General features: G+C 38.1%; 1 protein-coding gene across 2 annotated transcripts in view; it reads left to right on the top strand.

Moving 5' to 3' along the window:
- The window catches only part of smoc2 (SPARC related modular calcium binding 2), a 66,334-nt gene that overhangs the window by 36,755 nt on the left and 5,667 nt on the right, over window positions 1-23,912 (top strand). For both annotated transcript variants that reach the window (XM_036575092.1, XM_036575093.1), the window contains exons 8-9: window positions 4,839-5,025; window positions 8,439-8,521. In XM_036575092.1, the coding sequence (XP_036430985.1) occupies window positions 4,839-5,025; window positions 8,439-8,521 (270 nt within the window). The remainder of the gene's footprint in view (window positions 1-4,838; window positions 5,026-8,438; window positions 8,522-23,912) is intronic.

The raw sequence follows: 23,912 nt of genomic DNA on the forward strand, positions 1-23,912 counted from the left end.
TTACAGCGGTTAGACGTCTACAGTCAACAAATGATACTTTTTTCCTGAATGGTAGTCAATCAGAAGATTAATTATCCCATCCAGCAGATCCATTGAGTGTTATTGAATTTATTTAATAAATACATTTGCATACTTTTATGTTTGTGTGGTACCTTTATATGTGTACTATTTTGCATACATTTTAAAACAAATTTATTTTAAAAAAATTGGTTAATATGGCAGTATATTCAGAAATATATGTAAGCGTTTAGAATGTATTTCAAATGGATTTCAAATATATAAGATACATGTCTATATATATGGTTTTATGTCAACACAGAACAGGTTAGATTCTGTCGTTTGGTCACATCAACACCAGCCACTCACTCAGATTTGAGTTTTTATCTTCTGAACTTGCGGATGTTAAACCTGGGTTGTGGTGTATGAAACTGTTTTAGTCTGCTTGCTAAGCGAATGCTAGCCTCTGATGCTACCAAACACAGAACAATGGAACAAAATTAACATAGCTAACGGCTCAACACACACAAAAAAGTAATTTTGAGTCTTTATCCTCTAATTTCTGGTTGTCAACACATCCTGTTGTAATCCTCTCATTAGCATTTTTAGTATATTGGACCCACATTTCAGACGTAAGCCTGAGTTTACAATGGAAAAATATGAACTTTGCTCTAAATCAACACATTTGACATGAATACCAATCTATGTAATCATAATAAGCCATCCAAGAGGAGTTAACCATTTAAAACACACGTTTTTCAGTGCAGAGGGTCTATAAAGTGGTGACCAAACTTATATGGCTAACAGTGAATAGATACAACTGCCATTTGCATAATAAGTGTCATATTCATTGTAATATGCACTGTTAAATATCATTAATGTATCATTTTCTCCTGCTGAAATGAAAATGAAATGAAATAGACCCGAAGACAGATTGTTCTCCATAAACGTTCTGGTTATTTGGACAGAAACGCGCTGATTCCTCTAAACTGGTCACTAATGTGCTCAGAATATCTCTGTAGTCCAGACAGCAGTGCACACATGCTCCACTTAACTAGCTTACTGACATGTTGATCTAATTGCATGCATTAAAGCCTTTATTGAATCTTATTTGGAAAAAATGATTGCATGCACCATGACACAACAGCTTATACTTACTTATGGCACAATGTTTACATTACACACGCCTGCGGTGTGTGTGAGCATAAGTGCTTGCGTGTGTGTGAATAGTTGGATCGTGACGTCTTATTGATTTACGACCAATAAAAAGCCTGTGAAAGTGGCGTTGATGGTTTTGATTAGTCAGTTGCTCTGTGGGTAAGCACTGATTACTTCTATCACAAAGAGGGCGGTGTGGGAGAGAGCGAAAGAGGATAAGAGAGGAAACAGTTACTGATAGAAAAATGAAGAATCAGAGAAAAGAAGGGGGGAAAAGAAAAGACAGACAGGGTGAGGCCTGTAATTTTGGCTTCTATGTGTGAAACCAAAATAAAAGTAAACAAACGAGAAAGAAGTTTAATCTACCCCACCCCCCACACTGTTTCCTTCCCTCTATTTCAAAGGAAGGAGTGGGAAAAAAGTCTGTCTGTCAGTCTCTCTCATCTTTTTTTTTAATTCGTTTATTCTTTTTTGTGTGTTGGCGGCAGATGAGATGGTGTAAAGCGTTGCTGGAGAGCAGTGCGGTATGGCATGAGCCTTCCACACAGAAGAGCATGATTGAATCCTGATGCAGCAGTCGTAGCGAAATCTAATCTTTTCAAGTCCAAAGTCGTTCCCCATATGGACCGTTTACGCATTCGAGGCTGTAGTGGTGCACATTTCAGATTTGAATGTATGTTGTTTGAAGCTGAATAGAAGTGAGTACTAGTATAGGCCAGTGTAGAGTAGTTAAGGAATAGTTAACTACAATAATTAGAAAATCTAATTTACACAATGCTTCCTTTATCCCAACAGTAGTCGATCAACCAGGGCATGTCTGGTGTCCAAAGTTTGCATCTTTAGTTTTGCACTGGAGCTATGAGGCCAGTGTAGCTAACAAGTAATTGTAGCTAGTTTGGTAAAACTTCAGTATAGGGGGGCATTATAATCGCCTGTAAGGCATTTATTAACCCTAACAAGCCAGTAGTTGATAATTAATAGACTACTTATGACTAAGTACTGAGTGCTCTTATTAAGCCTTTACAAACCAGTAATTGATCATTAATAGGCTGCTTATTACTACTTTCTTAAGCTGTAACTAGAGTGAATTAAGCATTTTCCAGAGCACTTTGAGTGCTGTTATTAAGCCCTAACAAGCCAGTAGTTGATAATTAATAGACTGTTTATTACTACTTTCTTAATTTGTAATTAGGGTGAATTAAGCATTTCCTAGTGCACTTGCTCTTATTAATATTATTAATGTTATCCCAAAATAGAAAATAAATAATAATAATAATAATAAAGGAGGCCCTCCTTACCTCAAGACAAGACTGAGACCATTAATTTGTGCTGTTGAGAATAAAAAAGTCTTATTTCACTCTAGTTACTGCTTAATAATATAGTAACAAGCAGCCACTTTAATAAGTCAGTTACCAGTTATTGGCGATATATATATAGTTATTTCACACTTTGGTTGCTTAAAAATGTTGTAATAAACAGAATCCTGGCTTAATAAGCATATATCCCCTTATTTTGACATGTTACCTCTAGATATACTATACTAATTAGTGCAAACCACATGACTAAATAATAACACATTTGCCCCAACTGTGTTTAGTAATCTCAAATAGACCTTATTATATGGTTACTGATATTGTATGATACACTGTTATCTATGACAATGGAGACAAATACACATTTATAGCTAACAGTACAGTGTCTCAAACCATACAAGCAAGTCTATTTGAGATTAACAACTGTACTCATTGAGGCAATTGTAAGATGTATGTGGAGTATAAGCTTTCACATCTTGGCTGATTGACAACATTTGGGCTAAGAAGAAAACTGTAAGGTTGATTTCTTGCCTTTGTAAGCTGTGTAAGTTGGATTTTTTTTCCCTTAACTGCCTAATACAAGTGGTTTCACTCAGGCCAAAACATTTCACACGCACATGTACCCACATTTCTATGTAAATATTGATGTTGGTTAGGGACTGGGAGTGTGCTCTTTCTCTCTGCCTCTCCTTTTACTGTCTCTGACTCGCACTCTCCAACACTACTGCCCCCTATTCTGCTTCTTTTGCCCATTATCTGTCTTTATTGCTCCTTTAGCCAACCGTTCTCTGTCATGTATCTATGTTTATGTGTATTTTTGTGTGTATGTGAGTGATAGAAGTTAAAGTCTGGTGATATAAAGATTTCAGTAGTCGTTCAGTTAGTCTCATAACAAACCTTCCTGTCCTGTAGCTCATCAAAACATGCTGTTTGGTCAAAAATGGTTGAAATACAGCCACTCATGCTCTAACATGGCAGCTGTGGCATTTAGCTCTGCAATGCATATGCTCATTTTTAAAATAGCGTTTTTGGTTGCTACCTGACTAATGCAGAAGTAAATCAGATTGCTAATGTTACTGCTAAGAAGCTGTATATCTTAGACATATAACTGAGGTAGCTTGTCCTCAAATCATTATTAAAGAGAATGGGTTATTCAAACTACAGAAATGAGGAGGATAACAAGCCAAAAGATAAACTAGATACCTGGTTAACTAGAAATGTCTATTTTGTGGTGAATAAAGATGCAATCAATGTTTTCTTTGACTATTTTGTTTTTGCAACTGAGGTAAAAAATATATTAATACTCAATTTTTTGTATGTTTTTATCTTATTATTCAGTGGCTGGTCTAGCACTCTGGCTAGGTTGGCACCACAGGGATTCCCAAAGGATGTTGGGTGTTGTAGTGAGAGAACACTGATGAATGAAAACATGAAAATGATGTAAAATTGTGAACTCTGTCAAACAGATGAGTCTGAAGAATATAATGTTGCACCACCGAATTCTGTGTAATATGAAAAATAATATATTTTTAGCTAATTTTAAGCCAAAATGCAGAAAAGTAAAACTATTCTCAATACCTGGATGAAACTGAAGAGAAGCCCAGTAACTAGGGTGGCAGGGTGGGTACTTGCACTGGCGCCCATGGTAACTGGCCTCCATTTTTTTTTTATTGGGCCCCACAGGGCTCGGACTGCCCATCGGAAGTATCAGGAAATTTTAGCCTGACCTGTCAGTTGGACTGTCCAGACATTTGGATTGAAAGATCAACTAAACTAGAGCACAGTGCAGCCACATCAATTGAAAAAAAAAATCTCTCAGCCCCGTAATTTCTTCCAATGTCAAATAGCAAACGAAACACATTAGATGCTAGTGAGTGGAGTGGCGTGCCTTGAGAGCACCAACTCATTGGAGACGTAACAATAATAAACAAACATGCAAATCCTATGGTACTTTTTTGTACGGTGGGGTGGTGGTGGGAGGCATTAATTGTTTTTTGCACTGGGGCCCATAAGATCCTAGTTACACCACTAATGAAGCCTCATAAAATGTAACTTATATTTTATAACAAGGCTAGTGTACACTGACCATTTTGCTCTTAGTCACGCTCTCTCTCTCTCTCTCTCTCTCTCTTTCTCAGTTGCTTTCTTTCTCCAGAGCAAACACAGACACTTGGCCTCTTCTCACAGCAGGGAACTGTTAAACATCATTCATCTTGTAGTGAATCTATACTGTCACTTTTTGCTCTCCCATCTCGGGTTTGCACTTCTCTCTGTTCATTCTTCTGCCTCGTTTTTAAACACAAAATGCATTCAGTCTGTTCAAAAACCAAAAGGTAAAGAAAACTCTTTTTCTCTCTGTCCATCTTATAGCTTCTTCTTGTGATCAAGAGCAACTAACGGCTCAGGAGGAGGCAAGGCAGCATAAGAATGAGGCGGTGTTTGTTCCAGAGTGTGCCCAAGGTGGCCTGTACAAGCCAGTCCAGTGTCATCCTTCTACGGGCTACTGCTGGTGTGTTCTAATAGACACCGGGCGGCCCATACCTGGCACTTCCACCAGGTGAGTAACAGCTCTAGTCCAGTGTCCAGTTCACGTTTCAAGGTTCTTTGCCTCAATCCCTGAAAAACATGGAGCATCTAACCCCTTGCCAAACCTATACAGATGCAACAGCACTACAGCTAGGCAGAGATACACAGTTACAAATCTTAACATAGTGGAGGTACTGAAAACAGATCACAATCCCCTCTTCGACTGCCAACTGGATCTCCCTCTGTTGTCATTTGTCATGCTGCTTTCGATACTCTGAACCATGGGAACCTCAAGACTTTTGGATGTTCAGGCTACATGAGATCCTCACATGGTTTTTATCTTACCTCTCCAAGAGAGAGCACTTCATCTTAGCACGTCTAGAGCTTCCAGATCTAGCTTGCCCACAGTTGCCTGAAGGGGTTCCACAGGGGTCAATACTGGACCCAGTTCTGTTTTCAATTTACGTGCCATTTCTTAGATCAACATTAACAGTAGGCTTGATATCCAGCACCCTGGGAAATCTTCCTCGGGATGATACTTTGATTTCAAAAACTCAGTTTCAGTCAGTTGTCAATCAGATCGATAACATAGTCACTGGAAACCCTGTCAATGACAAGTAAGTCATACTTTCTCACTTTTTGCAGTAGCTGTTACATTCCACTCAAAAATACCTTATACCTGTACCTGGAGAGTAGAACCAGACGGACAGCTCACTACTCTTAGGTTCTAAGGGTGTTCTGCATGGTAGCTAGCATGAAATGTATTATCCATTCAGAGCACTTTCTGCATATTCCTTGAATGAAAATCTTCACAATGTGAGCTTGTCCTTTGTCCCCGTATAACCTTTGCTTCCAGACCACTTTGTCAAACCTCATACCTGCCCAGTCCTTTGAGATTCTTAATGAGAACTTAAGGTACACTTTTACAGGAAGGCCTACATAGCTACTGGAATGGACTCTGCTAAGCTGATTTCCTCAAATGAGTTGGTTTTGCTGTTTTTGGCCATTTTAGGACTACTACAGAAATTCTGGTACTATTATTATTAGTCATGGCCATTCTTGACTTTCTCAAATCTCTCAAATAACCCTTCCAAGGCAAACAAGTCACATATCACTCATGTCGCCTACCATTATTGCGAACAGACCTACAATACATTAACCTTTTGGCATCCTAAAGAAGCACTTCTTGAGTGTTGAAAGAGGAAACCCCCTTCCTGCCTTTTAAAATGCTAGGTGCGAGTCAACCTCTTCACTTACAGTACATCTAATATACTCCCGGGGTACGGCCTATTATTCAGCTCACGGTGTGGTCCAAAATCGGGCTATGGGGTCCCTCAGGGCTCTACATTTGGCCCTGTCTGATTTAGTATTTTTTCACTTTTATGTCAATCGGAAAAACACTAGGAACAGCTTTTTAGTTCTTAATAGAATAGAGTCAAGCTAGAATCAGCATTTTAAGAGAGTTGCTGCAGTTTGAGTCCTGCACAGGCAAATCAAGTTGGGTTTGTGAGTGCAGTGGTGCAAATATGACTCTTTATTATAGTAATGCTACTATGTATGTGTGTGTATGTGTTTATGTATGTGTGAAGGGGCAGTGGCACCAGCTTAGCAGGGAGGATAGCTGAGATTGTGCTTAGCAGGTCCTCCTTTAATGAGGCATGGGAGAGTTGTGGAGTAATGCTGTGAATCGTGGAACACTGCTCACTGCAGTATTGAGTTAACAAAGCCCCAGGCAGACTGCCAGACTGCACATTAGTGCACCTACAACTTCTGTTTTTTCCCTCTCTCTCTCTCTCTCTCTCTCTCTCCTTCTCTATCTATCCATCTCTGTTCGTTCCCCTCTTCTGGGTCTGACTTGGCCAGGTCCCCCATCAGCGATTGGAACTTGTTCATTTTCCAAGCAGAATCATGAATACTTCTCTGTGTCTCATGCGTCCTCTTTTACTTGTACTGCTTATGCTCTCTTGCTTTCTGTCAGACCTTCTTTCTTTCATGTTCTTTCACTTTGTTTTCACTATTTCTTTGGCTAGATCTGTTTCTCTCTGAACACCAACACACACCTGTGCATGTATGTGATCACCCCTGTTTTGTGCATTAATTTGAATGCTTGTTCTCTCATTCACTCTCCTACACAATAAAGAATTACAATGGTTGTCAGCAGGATATCACATGTAGCTAAGACAAGTATGTTAACTAGATGGGGAAAGTTTGCGAATGAAAATCTAGCAACAGGTATATCAAATGTCAGGTTTCTCAGATGTTGCTAGGCCGTTGCTATGGTATCCCAAGTGGTTGCCAAGGTTTTGCTAGGGCATTGCTATGGTATCCCAGGTGGTTGCTAAGGTGTAGCTAGGGCATTTCTGTGGTGTCCCAGATGGCTGATAAATTGTTGCTAGGGCATTACTATGTTATCCCACATGGTTGCTAAGATGTTGCTAGGCCATCGCTATGGTGTCCCAGATGGTTGATAAGGTGTTGCTAGGGCATTGCTATGGTATCCCAGGTAGTTGCTAAGGTGTTGCTAGACCACTGCTATGGTATCCCAGATGGTTGCTAAGGTGTTGCTAGGGCATTGCTATGGTATCTCAGATGGTTGTTAAGGTCTTGCTAGGGCATTGCTGTGGTATCCCAGGTGGTTACTAAGGTGTTGCTAGGGCATTGCTATCGTATCTCAGGTGGTCACTAAGGTGTTGCTAGAGCATTGCTATGATGTTCCAGATGGCTGATAAATTGTTGCTAGGGTAGTGCTTCCAGGTGGTTGCCAAGGTGTTGCTAGATCACTGCTATGTTATCCCAGGTGGTTGCCAAGGTGATGCTAGACCACAGCTATGTTATCCCAGGTGGTTGCAAGGTGTTGTGAAGCCATTGCTAAGGTATCCCAGTTGGTTGCTTGAAAACTGCAATCTGTGAAAACGGTACAAAAATTTCACAGAATAATAAAACAGAGCAGTAATTTGGAATTGAACCACATAAGAAACTCTAGAAAATACTGTAACTAATGTCCTTTCCTTTTTACCCCATAATGTTGGCCTAAATTGTAGTACAGAACCTGAAAGAAAGCTGTAGCTTTCAATCACAGTGAAATATTTGAACAGGAAACAAAAAGATATCCCGCATTTTAAGCTTTGTGAAGTTCTTGATCCACTTGCTTTTTATCTCACAACATGATGCGATCACAAAGCAAGAGTCCAATAGAGCATGCCTAGTCGATTGTCTCCCTGAGGCCTAAGTTGCAACTGGAACTGATTTTTAGGTCAGTGGGTGGCATCTCAATGTTTTAATAAGCCGAAGACTTAGCCTGAGGTTTGCAATGCTTTGTTATTTCTAAGCTGATTTAGACCACTGGATTTTATTTCAACACTGTCTGTGGATTTTGAATATAATGCTCCTTCATTCAGTTGTACATGGAAAACAATAACGCTCTGTGTGCTTTTTCCCTCATAGATATGAGCAGCCAAAATGCGACGGCAATGCGAGGGCCCATCCCAACAAACCCAAAGATCATTACAGGAACAGACATCTGCAGGGTGAGTGTGTGTCTGTGTGTATATGTGTGTGTTTGTATGTCCTGACTTTATAGGATAACCAGAGAAACACATTGTTAATCTGCAATGTCAGGACAAATAAAATGGTCCATTTATTTTTGGTTATTGAGGATAAGTTTAGAGCTAAACTTCGACAATTTCTATTACATATAAGTACTTACATATTTAAATATGATATGTATGGGACAAATTATTATTCTGTACAGGAACTTACATTCAGATGATATATTTTGCTGATTTTTACACATCCTGTACAGGAAACAAACTTAAATGTGTCACTTTACTACAGTTTGCAATTTTGGAAAATGTGCTTTTTTCACAGGCCACATTTTATGGTTTATTTCTTTTTCTAATATTTCAGTTTCAGCAAATAAACAGTAATAGTGTATTAAAATGTGTAGAAGTGTTTTATGTAGAGGATATTTTTCACCTAGGAAAATCAATGAAATGCAATTGAACCATGGGTACCCAAACTTTTGAATACAAATGTATGTACTTAGGCTGAATTAGGCTTCTAAGCAAATGGTTTAAAACCACTTTCTTCTAGTAGAAACATTATATAACGTAGAAAAAATGCAAAAGAACGTCGGGGCTGTAATTGGGGATGAGAATTTCTTGGTTTCAAAAAAGTAATTGATATCTTTTATGTTAATTAGAAGAACACAGCTTTGGTTCATTGCAGAGATTAATTATTTCCATCATTTTTTAATTTAATGATTGAGCCAATCCAGGTACTAAATTGTTGCTGTTGCTAGCAGACTTGACATTGTATTGCTGAAACAAGTAGTGGCATCCCCGAAAAAGACGTTGTCTAAATGGCAGCATGTGTTGCTCCAAAGTGTGTGTTTTGCCTCCTTAGCATTAATGGTGCTTTCACAGATGTGCAGGTTGCCCATATATATATATATATATATATATATATATATAGTATGTGTGTGTAATTTCAATATGGCCTATATGCATAATATCAGTATGTGTGGTATAATATGGAACATGTAGGTAGATACATTAACATAAAACATACAGGACATATGACTCCACATGCTGGCTGTATATAAAAACAAACCTATGTGTGTGTGTTTCCATGCCTCCAACTCTGCACCAGCCGCATTGGCGTAGTGTGACTGTGATTTGGGGGTGATAATTTGTGAATAATATAAAACACTTGTGTTCTGCTGCCCTCAGCCCTGTTCTCTCATATTTCTGCTACAAATGCTTCACTGCACTTTACACCCTGATGCCCGGTTCCAATGTGTGCGTATGAGTGTGCTTGTGCACATTTGCAGATGTGTTTGTACGTGTGTGTATGTGTGTGTATTTGCTAGTGTGTGCCACTGCCCTCATTGCGGTTAATGGTGCAACGCCTCCTGTGTGGTTAGTTTTTGACAAATAGATTATGTAAAACCTGCTGAAATAAAGGTGAACCAGCATGCTTACCACCTCATTACCAACAGCCATCCAGGTGTGCCTGTGGGGTTTATTCACACACTGCAGGCCAAATGTTTGGAAGCAATATTAACATTGTAAAATATATATGGAACTTTGCTACCACTATAATAATGAAACTTTGTGAGACATCTCTTTGCTGATAATTCATAACTGGCTAATCATGAAGTAATTAAGTTTTTAGAGTTATTCATCATTAATTAATATATTAAGTTCAAAGATGGAAATAAGCTTTTACTTGATAGTGATTTACAAATTACTTAAGTTGTGTTTGCAGCTACTAATCTAAGCGGATGTGAATTAAGGTCCTGGCTCTGCCCTCTCCTGTCTTTTTTCAGGTAGCCCTGCCTCATTATTAGTCTTCCTACCTGTGTGTAGTTTCTTAGCCCTCCTTTCCCAGGTGTTTTTATTCTATTCTCTGGTCTTTGTTATATGTAACTCTCATGTTTCAGTTTGCCTTTGTTTACAGTTTTTTGATCAACTCACACCTACATCTTTTACAGTGGTCTGGTCACAAATAGAGGTATCAAGGCAGTATAGATAGGAGTGTTTATTGAGGTCATTTATGGACAATATCTCCTATTCTAGTGGGTATGAGCATGTACTGAGCTTTTTATGGACTAGTAATTTCTATTATAGTGTATAAGAAAAATTATTGAGGTTGTTAATGGACTAGTATCTTCTATTCAAGCCTTTTCTGTTTTTTTTTTTAGGTTGTTAATGGACTAATAGCTTCTTTTCTAGAGGATGAGAGTGTTTATTAAAGTTTTTATTGACTAATATCTCCTAGCCTATGAGAGCAGTTGTTTATGGACTAATATCTCCTATGCCAGCAGGTATGAGTATTTACCAAGGCTTTTTATGAACTAATGGTTTCTATTCTAGTGTATAAGAGTAATTATTGAGGTTATTTATGGACTAATATTTTCTATTCTAGCTTATATGAGCACTTACTGAGGTTGTTTATGGACTAATATCTCCTATTCTACCTTTGTAGATGTGCTTTTTCAGGATGTTAATTGACTAATATCCTCCTTTCTAGTGGATAGGAGTGTTAATTAAACTTTTTATGGATTAATATCTCCTATTCTAGTGTATAGGAGCAGTTATTGAGGTTGTTTCTGGACTTATAGCTTCTATTCTAGTGCACTAGAGTGTTGTTGCTCATGAATTACTTTGTCCTATTCTAGCATAAAGAAATTAGTAAATGACATGTAGGTTTGTAAAATACTTTTTATAGATATTTATATGCATTGTTTTTAGTTTAGACTAAAGGATGTAAAAAATTATATCTATTTACATATAACATCATATACATCAACATATAAATCGTTTGTTAAACATGACCAAGAAATTCACTTCTTTTTGTAAATGTTTACCGAATCATTTGAAGGCCTAAAGTTTTGACTTTCTTCTAACTGGACACATTGCATGAGCAGCCATTATTATTTTGATTTTTGACGTCTTTTGTAAATACTCACGTAATCCTCTGTTAGTTGGATAACATCTGACTTGTTCCTGAATTGTTAGTTATTAATTACATATTATGAGATTAACATATTTAAACTATTACTTTATAAAACAACACTGATTAAAATTTTCATTAGTACGTCATTTGTTAACCCTTTGAAATCCTGGGCTTATTATGTACTATGGCTTATTATTTAGTAACTACAAGGCCTCAGTAACTACAGCAACTCCAATGCAAACCTGCTATTCTTATGTTATAAAAGTGTGTAATAAAACTTTGGGCCCGTGTTGCTGAAACCTTTGTTTGTTAAGAGATAATGGAGCTTATGGAGTCCAGCCTCACACCATTTGTTAAGATCACATTTGTTGGCATGTCTAGGTCAGTTCACTTAGCTTTAAAGTAATTTTACATTTTGACTGCTTACTTACTTTTAGCCTGTAGTGTGTGTGTACGCGCTTCTTTCCTGAAGAGTTCCCGCGACCCTCCAGTGGGCAAGTGGCAAAGGTGAGCAGATTAGGTCACCATGGAGATGAGCGATAGGAGAGATTAGAGGAGATAACGCAAAGAAGGGAGGAGGAGGGTGGGTGGATGAGTATCAGGGTCAGAATGAAGAGGGAAAAAGCACCAGAGGGGCAGATACAGGGTAGGCAGAGAAAGAGTGAAGAGAAAACAGACAACTAATGTTTCTTCTGCTGAGTTTGATTAAGAATGAAAAGTATTTCTTGACTTTTTAAAAAATGCATGTTCATCCCCCTCCGCAAATCCCACAATTACCCACCAAAGAAAAGCAGCCTTTAATGTTTCTCACATGCTAATGGGATTAACTATACCATGCTCAAACAGGATAAGGGTATAAAACAGGCTTTAGGACTATTATGAAGAGAGTGTGTGTGCGTGTGTATGGATAATCATGATTCATGTGCTCTTCATCAGCTGTGTGAATACTGTGACATTTCAAGCACTTTGAGGAGTTGAAGGGATAAAGCTGCTTAATCTTGCTCAGCTTCAGTTTGAGGCGGCCAATTAAAACGGATTTCATCTTCACGAAAATGCCTTTGGCTTGCATTTTCACACCTTGTGAGTGTGAGGGTGCCCCTCTAAGTCAAATACGCACAGGATTTACTTTATTCTAAAGTGTACATCATGTTCACATGACTAAAGTATATTAGATCAACACAGAAGGAAAGTGAAAGACAAACTTGTGTCGAGTAAGTTCCATGCATCACTTTTTTTAAGTGCTCTGAAGACCAAGAAGAAAAAAAAATGCAGAAAAAAATCCTGGTAGGCACTTTTTGAAATGTGTAAATTGGCATGTTGGAACGTAAACTCCTCAAACAGTGTTTTACTCACCACAATACAAATTTCAGCATGAAAGATAAAGAAAGTGGTTATTAAGGTGTTGCTAGGTCGCTGCTATGGTATCACAGGAGGTTGGTAAGGTGTTGCTTGGCTGTTGCTGTGCTATCTTAGATGGTTGCTAAAGTGTTGCTAGGCCAATTCTTTGGTATCCTAATTAGGTTGTTACTGTGGTATCCCAGGTGGTTGCTATGTATATTGTATATATGTATATAATATATATTTACATACATATATATGCAACCCCATTTTCAAAAACATTGGGACACTGTGCAAAATGTAAATAGAACAAAATGCAATGATGTGCAAATAATTTAAACACTATATGTATTTGAAAAAAATAGAACATATCAAATGCTAAAACTGAGAATCTTTATATATATGCACATTTTGAATTTGATGGCAGCAACACATTCCAAAAAAGTTGGGACAGGGCAACAAAAGGCTGGTAAAGTTGTGTAAAAATGCCTGAAGGTTAATTGGTAACAGGTCAGTAACATCACTGGGTAGAAAAAGAGCAGCCCAGAGAGGCTGAGTCTTTCAGAAGTAAAGATGGGGAGGAGTTCATCATTATGTGAAAGAAGGTGTGGGCAATTGTGCAACAATTCAAAAAAACATTTCTCAGTGTAAAATAGCAAAGAACTTGGGAATTTGATCATCTACATTACATACTATCATTAAAAGATTTAGATAATCCACAGTAATCTGTGTACGCAAGAGACAAGGCCAAAAATCAGTAGTGGCTGGCCATGATCTTTGGGCCATCAGGCAGCACTGCACTAAAAAAACAGACATGATTCTGTAGTGGAAATAACCGCATGGACTCAGTAACACTTCCAGAAGCCACTGTCTGTAAACACAGTTCGTCGCTGCATCCACAAACACAAACAGTTAAAACTAACCATGCAAAAAAGAAACAGGATCCAGAAACACCGCCACCTACTCTGGGCCTGAGTTCATTTAAGATGGACTGAGGGGAAGTGGAAAAATGATCCTGTGGTCTGACAATTAAAATTTGAAATTCTTTTTGGAAATCATTGATACGTCCTCCATGAGCTGTTCTCATGCAAAATTTTAGCCGACCATGTGTAAAAAGTGTAATAAAAGTGGTCTTGATAGCAAATATAGCACAAGTATCCAAATAAGCTACAAACTTATTAACTAAGTATAGTAATATATACATACAAAAAGTAATTGCCTGAGGTGTAATGTTAAATTGTAACTGACCATTAAAAAAGTGTAATAAAAATGTTCCCAGTAGCATGTTATAGCATTAATTTTTATCATGTAAAATGTAATTATATTAGGTGTTTTTATGCTAAATTGCAGCTGACCAGCATTAAAATGTGGTATGGAGATGGGTTTAATAGCATGTATGATTTTCCATTAACATAAAAAAAGTATCATAACGTAACTAAGTATGGTAATGTAAACATAAGTGTGAGGCATTTCATGCTAAAAATAATTTTCAATAACATATTTTGCAAAATAAAAAAAAAGTGCCATGTGAGGTACAAACTAGTAACTTACGAAACGAAATATTGTAACGTGTAAAAAAACTGTCAATTGTCATGCTAAACTGCAGCCAGCTTGAAAAATATAATGAAAACTTTTTCTATAACATACAGCAAAATTAAAGCTTCCAAATAATGTGCAAAGTAATTAATTAAGTTCTATAGTCAAGAGTTTTCTGAGGTTGTTTATTCATTAGGGAATGATTAGTCGACTTGTCCAAAATCAGGCCTTTAGGTCAAACAAGAAACTTCTAGTAAAGGGACAATCCTAGTCACTACAAATCAGCCAGTAGACCGTTTCACTGTGCCTTCCACAGAGGCAGGAATGGAAAGAAAAGGCTGTTACCCTCTGGATCTCTGTGTTGTACTTTGGCTTGCTAATGTCTTAGCTTGGCCCTGGGCTTTCCCTGCTCTGTTTTGCTAGTTTTCTGCCGTACGCCTTCGCAAACATGTTATTAACGGAGGGTGTTAATGAACAGAGCTCTCTCTGTTCCCTGTACACGTATGTGTGTGCGTGTGTGTTTATGCAGCCGTCTCTCTTGCCAGTAGCTTGTCCGCAGGTGCCGTGCACAGAGCAGATCTAATGGTCATGGCTGGTTGATCACGGGGCATGGGGGCCGCTGAGGACTACTGGGGGCCAGTGGGTGCCAGCAGCTGCACATCCAGACTTAACTAGTAGAATTCCTCGCTAGCCTTGGCACTGTCTCCTTTTGGCAGCTTCAGGGCTGCAGTGAATTAACTCTTAAGGGAAAAGTTTGACAACAATTTTCCTCTGACCTCAAATGCACCCAGACATGTTTGGTGTCTAAAGTTTGCTTCTTTAATTTTGCACTGGAGCCATGAGCCTAATGTAGCTAATAAGTAATGGAAGATTAAATTGCAACAATTAGCATTGTTGCATTGCTAGCATTGCTCCTGATTGCTAAATGCATGGCCTCTATCGTGAATGCATAATTGTCCTCGCTTTCTTTGGGTGATGGACCCAGAGTGATACCAGCCAACGCGGGCATCTTAGCTGATCGAAATTGGGAATTAATGTTCTCCTCCAAGCGTGTTGAGCTGTTCAGTGATGTTGCATTTGGTTCTCATTCTGCTGTTCAGTTTGAATAAATGTGTTGGCTGACTTAGGCGTGTAAGTGATTGATGATTGATTGTGATTGGTATTGGTTAAAAGTGATTGGTATTGGTTAAAAAAAATCTATTTTATTTCACAACAACAGTTGTGAATTGGCGGGTTTATCAAACTGAGGAATATGTTTAAAATGTATGCATGAGGGCAAAATAGGCAATTGACATTTATATTTATTTGAACATGGGATGGTAACAAATGGAATAAGAGAATACTGATATGATGAAGCAATTTCTGCCATGCATGCACACCTCTGAATGAGTATACAAGCACAGCAGTAGGTGGACATTAACCCCTTAACAGACCAGTGCCCACCAGCGGACCCAGTGTTTTATTACACAATTCTATAAACTAAGAAACCAGTTTGAATTGAAGTCCCTGTAGTTACTGAAAAAGAAGCCTTAATATGTAATAAGCCTGGGATTTTAACAGATTAACAGAAGCAAGCAACATATCATGCTTTATTAACGTCTGATTATTTCACATTTCAGAGAAGCTGTAGTAAAAAATGCTAATTTTGTTATTGAAAAAGGTGATTTACCAGTTGAAATTCTTTCTTGAAGGTATTAGCCACAAATGAGCTTGGATGACATAAGGTGCAAACAGCGAAAAACATGTGTTATGTATGGAGCAAACATTACAGGGATACATGGAAAGAACAGCCAGTCTCTTGGGGTAACAGTAGCTTATAGCCTGGACCACTAAAAAGTGTTATTGTTAGGAATATATACAAACATTTGCATTTTTTTTAATGGTTATTACTTTTTTATTTAATTAATTAACAGATTCTGTCTGGGACCCCATACTGCTAGACATTTTACAGATTTTTAACAATGTATTTGTTAGCTCCTCAGTTTAAATAAAGAGTTCTTAAGCATATGGTTATCTAGGTTTAATATGGTTTTGGCTGTTTACTTCATATACATGCTTATGCCTGGCCACATAAATCAGTACTTTGTTCCACAGTCCATGCAAGGACAACTTTGGTGTATTAATACAGAATTCACTTGACAGGTGTGCATATATAAAGTATTTTACAATGGCTTTGAACATGGCTCAGCCTTTTAGATTTCAGGAATAACCGATATTCTGATTGGTCGTATCTCTGATTTTAGGTTTGCTGGTTAACCGCCAACCAATGATGATCATTTATAAAATGTGACCCCCTGGGCTGGCAAATGAATCGCACACCAGGCCTGACCCTCCCAGCTTGGTAGCTTTGTGTGATATGGTGGAGACCTAGCTAGTGAGTGCGAATTGACTAAATTAAATAGAAAAACTGGGCAAAACTAAAAAATGCATGGTTTGGGATAGCAAAGTCTTCATACACAAAAGACATGCCAACACACACCTGGCCACATACAAAACACACCAGCTCATCAGAACATTCTACTAATGAGCATGGTCTCTGCCACTGATTCAAACAGCAGCACTGCCTCATTTGGCTGGACCTACCATTTGTGCATGATAGGTAATAAATGTGCTTCTCACAGTCCAATGCGTGTGCTGCTGAGGGGATGGTGATGAGAGCTTTACGGGGTGCAGAGGGAGAATGGGGGCAGTGGTGTTGAAAGCTCAGCTGCAGTGTGTGGAGGGGTGTTTGCCCAGCGTTGTCCCGAGGGAGACAAAGAGCAGACCAGGGGAAGAAGGCTTGGCTTTTGCTTTCTGATTGCTGGCATGGCCTCGCTCCATGCACGCTGGTGGAATTACACTTTAATTGGTGGAGTTCATATGCATTCATACACACACACAAGCTAATGTTACAGAACACTGTAAAAATGAAACAAGGTAAAGACTGATTTGAGTGTTGAATTGACGAAATGTTTTACTTTTGCTCATCTGAACTGCAGTTTTTACTCTGCCCCATTATAATCCAATAATTCATTCGATTAACACAAAGCCAGTTAAACTGCAGGGAGGATTTAGACCTGCTGGGCACCTTCTATTCCATGATGAAAAGTACAATGTTGACACAAAACATCTGTTGAAGTTTATCTTTTTAAATCCTAGAAATTTGCAATTATTGCCAGCAATAACAAGAGCATGATGTATTGAAGTTGGCTTGACAAAGTCATCTTACTGTGCTTCATTTTCTCATTTTACTTTTTTTGTACCATTTTCATGGGTCACAGTTTGTGAGCTAGAACCTTTGCAAGATTGTAGAGCCTATATAAGAATAGTGCGCTTGCGCTTTTGCTCATACCTACAGTTTTTGCACAGCAATTGGTAAAACATATATATATATATATATATATATATATATATATATATATATATCTCATAGGAAATGAATTGCAGAATGTTGAGAAAATTCAAATGTAACTGCTATGAATGACATCACAAAGAACATCTTTAACACTAACACTTACACATATACATATACATATATATGTACACAAATATTAGCAACCACCTGGGAAACCATGTTAACGGCTTAACAGTCATTAGCAGTCTAGGATACCAATTTATTGGCCTATTAACACCTTAGCTACCACCAAGGATACCATAGCAATGGCCTAGCAACACCTTAACAACCACCTGGGGTTTCATAGCAACAACTTTGCCCAGTTAACTTAAATTTCGTTCACCTTCTAGTTATTCAATATTATTTTTTCCTCTCATAGCAGAAATGCTGCTAAAAGTTAATTCAAAACTTTCAGTTTCACATTTGTGTTCACAAGTACAAGAGGAAATATTTTATTATGATTTGTTAATGATTTTATTTTGATAAAAGGTTATTTTTGTGTATAGTGTTGTTTCACAGAAAGAAAAAGGTTATCACTTTATTTAAAGGCTGCCTACGTAGGGACTTTATGATGTACATAATCATTAAATAGTGTTCAAAAATTAATACTGCTATGAGTATTTATGAATAGCTTATGTCAGTTTGCTCAAGGTGTCATTCATCATATTATCTTATAGTGGATGACATTGTATTGACATATGGGACCCTAACCAAAAGTGGTTGGCATTTGTTCCAGCTATATTATGAAGAACTCAATATATGGTTAGTATGGTGTAGTGGCTAACACCTCTGCCATCTACACTGTAGACAGGGGTTCAATCCCCCTACTCTATTCCAATAGGAGTCGTTGGGCAAGACTCCTAAAACTACCTTCGCCTACCTGTGTACAATGTAAAATTGTAAGAGTGTCTGCCAAATGCCATTAATGTAAATATACATACATCATCTAAACCGCTTATCCTTCTGGGTCACGGTGGGGTGCTGGAGCCTATCCCAGCCGTCATTGGGCAGAAGGCAGGATGCACCCTGGACAGGTCGCCAGTCCATCGCAGGGCAGACAAACAGACATACACAGTCACACACACACCTAGGGCCAATTTTAGCATGTCCAATTGGCCTGACTGCATGTTTTTGGACTGTGGGAGGAAACCGGAGTACCCGGAGGAAACCCACGCAGACACGGGGAGAACAGGCAAACTCCACACAGAAATGACTCCGGTCGCCCGGCCGGGAATCGAACCCGGGCCATTCTTGCTGTGAGGCGTCAGTGCTACCCACTGCGCCACCGTGCCACCCTGTAAATATATCTTAAGGTTAATAACTAACAATAAGCCTGCAGCTTAAGTGGTCACACAGTTAAGTATTGTAAATTAAGCATATGGCTCAATAGACTAGGCATTTTTTTAGCACTACCTCATCTGAACTTTCCTTGTCCAACCCAAACTTGTTCTGTGTTAGATTTCCTGGCCAAAACTCAAGGTTGAAGGCACCATAAAGCATTGACTACAAGAGGAGATGATTTTCATTGTGAGGGAGTGACTAGACATTCTTTTTAAAGCAGAGAAGTAAGAATGCAGCCTAACTCCCACTTGAACAGGTGGGCGAGATCTTTTATTGGACCTCGGCCCGTGAGAACAGACTTCGACTCAAGCTCAGGCCCCATAAAGCCTCGCAGCATTTCTTGAACAGCTCAAAATGCGTGAGGCCTCTACTGACCTGCTCTATTAAACCTTTCTACGTTCTACGTATCTGCGCACGGGTCTTGAAGATGTGTGTTTACTGGAGGATCTGCCTCCGTCTGCCTCACACACCTGTTGGAGAAGCCCGTACCATACAATTATCTCCAGCACCGGAGAATCTAGCCTTGGGGTCTAGCCGTAAACACTTCAGCCTTCGCCCACCACCCCCACACACATTACGTCATCTAGGACCAGCGAGTGATGGATGTACAACACCAGTTAGTTTGGATGCATCTGATTGTACAGTAGTTTATAGACATCTGCTAATCCGATGTTTTTTTCTAATGACAGGGGTGTTAATGGGGAGTTTGTCCATCTTTGCTGCAGTAACAGTCTCTACTGTTCTGGAAAGGCTACACTAGGTGTAGGAATTTGATTGCATTCAGCCACATTCAGCATTAGTGAGGTCAGATACTAATGTTTGATGAGTTCTGGATTACAAAGACCATTCCAACTCATCCCAAAGTACTGGATGGAGCTTGATCACTCTAGAAAATGCAGTTCCACTGCTCCACAGCTCAGTGCTGGGGATTTTATACCCCTTTAGGTGACACTTGGCATTGAGTTGAGGTTAGAGCTTCCCGTTCTACAGGCAATGCTCTCTATGCAGATTATAACTGTGCCTGCCCAGTTGAACACCTGTGTCAGCAATAGATGCACCTAAAAGTAGGGCTGTCTGAATATTTTTAGACAGGCATTAAAAGTCTTTGATCATCTTAAACACATTCTGATTAAAAGGCTTGACTTGTTCATGCTCTGCCTTCAAATGGAATTCCAATGGAATGTAGGTTGGAGTTTAGAGTCGCTACATTACATTGAGATTTCACAAGCCTGTGTTGTTGTTAATCTAAACAAGATGTCATTTACTTTTGCTTCCATGCTTCTTTAGCTCAATTACATGACAAAATCACTGATCTACCCTACCAGAGTGACAATTCGTACACATTCAAAATAAATATTTTTGAAATTAATAACACTCCAAATTTAGTGGTTTTGGCAAAAACCTTTCTCATTGAATGGAATTTCTGCCAAAATTATGTAAAGCTTGTCTAACCTAGCAACAGTTGCTATGAAAAAAGTTTTGTGGGTGGAGCATTGAAAGATCAGTTTGTGTCTAAGCGTGCTTTCACACTTACTTTATTTGGTGTAGACCTGTTAAATGTTTTTTTTAGTTTGGTTGGTTTTGAGCGTGAACACTCCACCCATACTCAGGTCTGCACCACACAAATTAATAGTGGTCAATCATTAAGAAGCAGATGTCAAGCATGGTTAAGTATTATTGCTTTGACTGCGATACATAAAAACATTGTGCCTCTGCTTAAATGTCTTTTTGGCTTAAATGGTGGCAATTGTGAGTGTAACAGAGTGCTTGCATCCCTGGAAAATTCGACCAATAAACAAGCACTCACTTATTTGGTCCACTTTAGCCATTGCATTCTGAAATCATCCAAACTAAATGAAAAAGATGTAGCATCACAAAAAGCCAAACTCTGGTTCGGAGTTTAGCAAATTAACTAGCTGTGAAAAACGCCCAAGACCACTATAAATACCATTATAAATACCATTTTTTTCCATGTGAGAATGTATTACCTTAGCATACATTTTATGTTCAAAAATGATGCCATAGATATTTTATATTCAAGTTACAGTACCAGTGACAAGTTTGGACAAATCTATTTGAAATGAAGTTTTGATCCAAAGTCTTAATTTACATTTTCTAAATCTGCTTCTGAGACAAATGTATCCAGCAAAGTTGATGAATTTGCAAAGCATTTTTAAACTGAATTGTTTCATAAAACCCACCTCCCCAAACACATAGCCAGTAAGGTCTTAGCATATGTATATGTGTATCTTCATTAAGCCTGTTGAAAAAGTATTCCAGGTGGCTGCTAATGAATCCCCTTAAAATAACATCAAGCAGACTCGGGTAGTAATGGAATACATGTAGGGATTCCAAAAAAAGATGACTGGATTCTGTTATAGTTACAGAAAAAGTCAGTATTCAGATTACACATAGATTATTATTGCCATTGTGTTAAAATTTCATGATGAGTGAATTCTCCAAAATTACTTTGAAACAAATCTTGTTCCATCAACTTCCATTCAAAGTTAAAAACATTTTTCCTTCTGTGAAGTTACCATTTCAGAGGTGCAAGATTTTGTCACAATAGCAATGATATGCTATTACATAGTTTCAGTATCTCTACTGATGTCATACAATGTGGAAAATGGTGAAAATATGGAAAAGCCATGTGTAAGTTTTGACTGGGATGGTATAAAGAGTTGGAGAGGGCAAAATGATGAGTGTGAGAACAAGAAAAAGCTTCAGGGAGATCCTGCATCTCCCCACCCCTCTTAGAAAATCCACACCGCCCCACCCTGGGCCTCCTAGCTGCAATTAAACAGCCATCCACTCCATTACTATCATTAGGGTCGCTCCAGTTGGAGTTTCTTCACCCTATGGTTTGTTTATTGATGATGTTTTCCCTGGCAGGCTGCTGGTAATGGTAAATGAAAGCACTGGGTTGATAGCCTTGGGTTCGGCTGCTCTCTGAAAAGCCATAAAGGCTGCACTGCATGCCCAAAGTTTGGGGACACCTAGTGTTTTATAGTCTGTTTAATGAATGGGAATGTTTTCTTTGCTGGTTTTGCAATAACTTGTTGATGATGATGATTGTAGATGTTGATGTGAAATTTTTCATTCTAGAGAAACTTACTGACTTTTTTCACAGTGGTGGTGATAGAAACCAGCGGCCATGATGTCTACAACACAAATACAAACATTTTATTTACTATTCAAAATGACCACTGAGCCTACTGTCTTCTGAGTTTTTGTATGTAGTATTAAAAAGTAGCATGTGAGGTAACTTTTAGATGCATTACACTCTTCAAAAGTCTGGTTCCTATCACCACCATTGTGAACAATTTGACTGGGTTTCTCTGGAATGGAGCATTCAACATCAAACTATTCTGCATATATTTTGGAAAAATGTGGAATTTTTCTTGATGCCTAGTTATAACCATTCCTACAAACCAAATATTAATGTTAAAACATTAACCAAACAGCAGCACCAAGACACCATTGTGGTATTTCCAAGAAGGTACACAAGAAAAGTATAAAATTTACTCCATACACCTAGAATAACAGCTGACATATAGTGGGAAAAAATGTATTTCTCTACTCTAAGATGTTTTTAATAATAAGAAAATAAAAGAAAGAATGTAGTTTATAATGCATGTTGGAACAAAACTTTAAACAGACAAGAAAGATAAACATCTACAAATCAAACAAAAATGCTGCTGGTGTTTTTAGAACAATGGACTGACCAGCCCAGAGTCCAGATTGTGAGTAGCAAAAAATGTAACCAACTTCTAAGACTGAACTTTGGAGGATTGGAAAAATATCCCTGCTGATGTCTTTGAAAAACTGAAAGCGAGTCTACTGAAAAGAATGAAAGCTATAAAAAAGGCTGAGTGGACACATTACATACTGAAAAAAGATATTATATTTCAGGTTTTGAGGTTTCTGTATGATTTTCTGTTAAATATATGTTTTCTGTTTTTTACCTGACACTGAAAAATGAATAACTTGGCTGTTTTGACTGGAAATGAAATACATGGTGGTTGGTCTCTGACTTTTGCCCAGTGCTGTATATGTTAGCACTGGGGGTGTGTGTTTGCTGATTTTTCCAGTCGTGCTAAGCTGTTGTTACCTGTGCCAATAAAATGCTCTGAATGATTGGCAGGTGTCCTCTTCCCTTCTTATGATGGAAAGGTGTGAGTGTTTCTAAGTCTCTCTTCCAGCTTTATGTGTTAGTGCTGTTAAAATTGCACACCGTCTGTTATTTTTACACCCTCACATACAGCTTATTGGGCCACCTATACTGACCACCATGACATGGAATGGCTTGTGTTGTTTTTCTTCTTTACATATATCTACTTCATTCCTTTACATACTTCTTAACTTTGGTAAATGTAGAGTTATTCCACTAGGAATTGCTTTCACCATCATGGATTAAGCCTTGTCCTGGGTTACATTGTCCATTTAATGGAGAATCTCTAGATTGAATGCTGTGTAGTCTAAGGCTAGGCTTAACCCCTGTCTGGGAAGCTGATCCTAGTTGTTTTACTTTACTTTTGAAATGTAATTATGTAATTGTACATATAATTACATAGTAATTACATAATTACAATTATGTAATAAATTACATTTATACAAATCCTGTTAGTGGCAGATTTGTTTCAGAACTAAAAACATGACAAAAATACAACAAGAATGTAAAATAATGTTTTTCCTTCCACAGATCAATAGCTATAACTTCACCAAATTGAAATAATAATAATATATCTCATACTGACAAATATAAACATGGTATTGATTGAAAGTTTGGAATCAACACCTGTAATAAACACCTTTTTTCTACTTGTTTCAGTGAGCTTTGAGGGAGAAACAATGATTATGAAATTACACCA

Source organism: Colossoma macropomum, unplaced genomic scaffold (assembly GCF_904425465.1).
Source record: "Colossoma macropomum unplaced genomic scaffold, Colossoma_macropomum, whole genome shotgun sequence".
In the NCBI taxonomy this organism is placed as follows: Eukaryota; Metazoa; Chordata; class Actinopteri; order Characiformes; family Serrasalmidae; genus Colossoma; species Colossoma macropomum.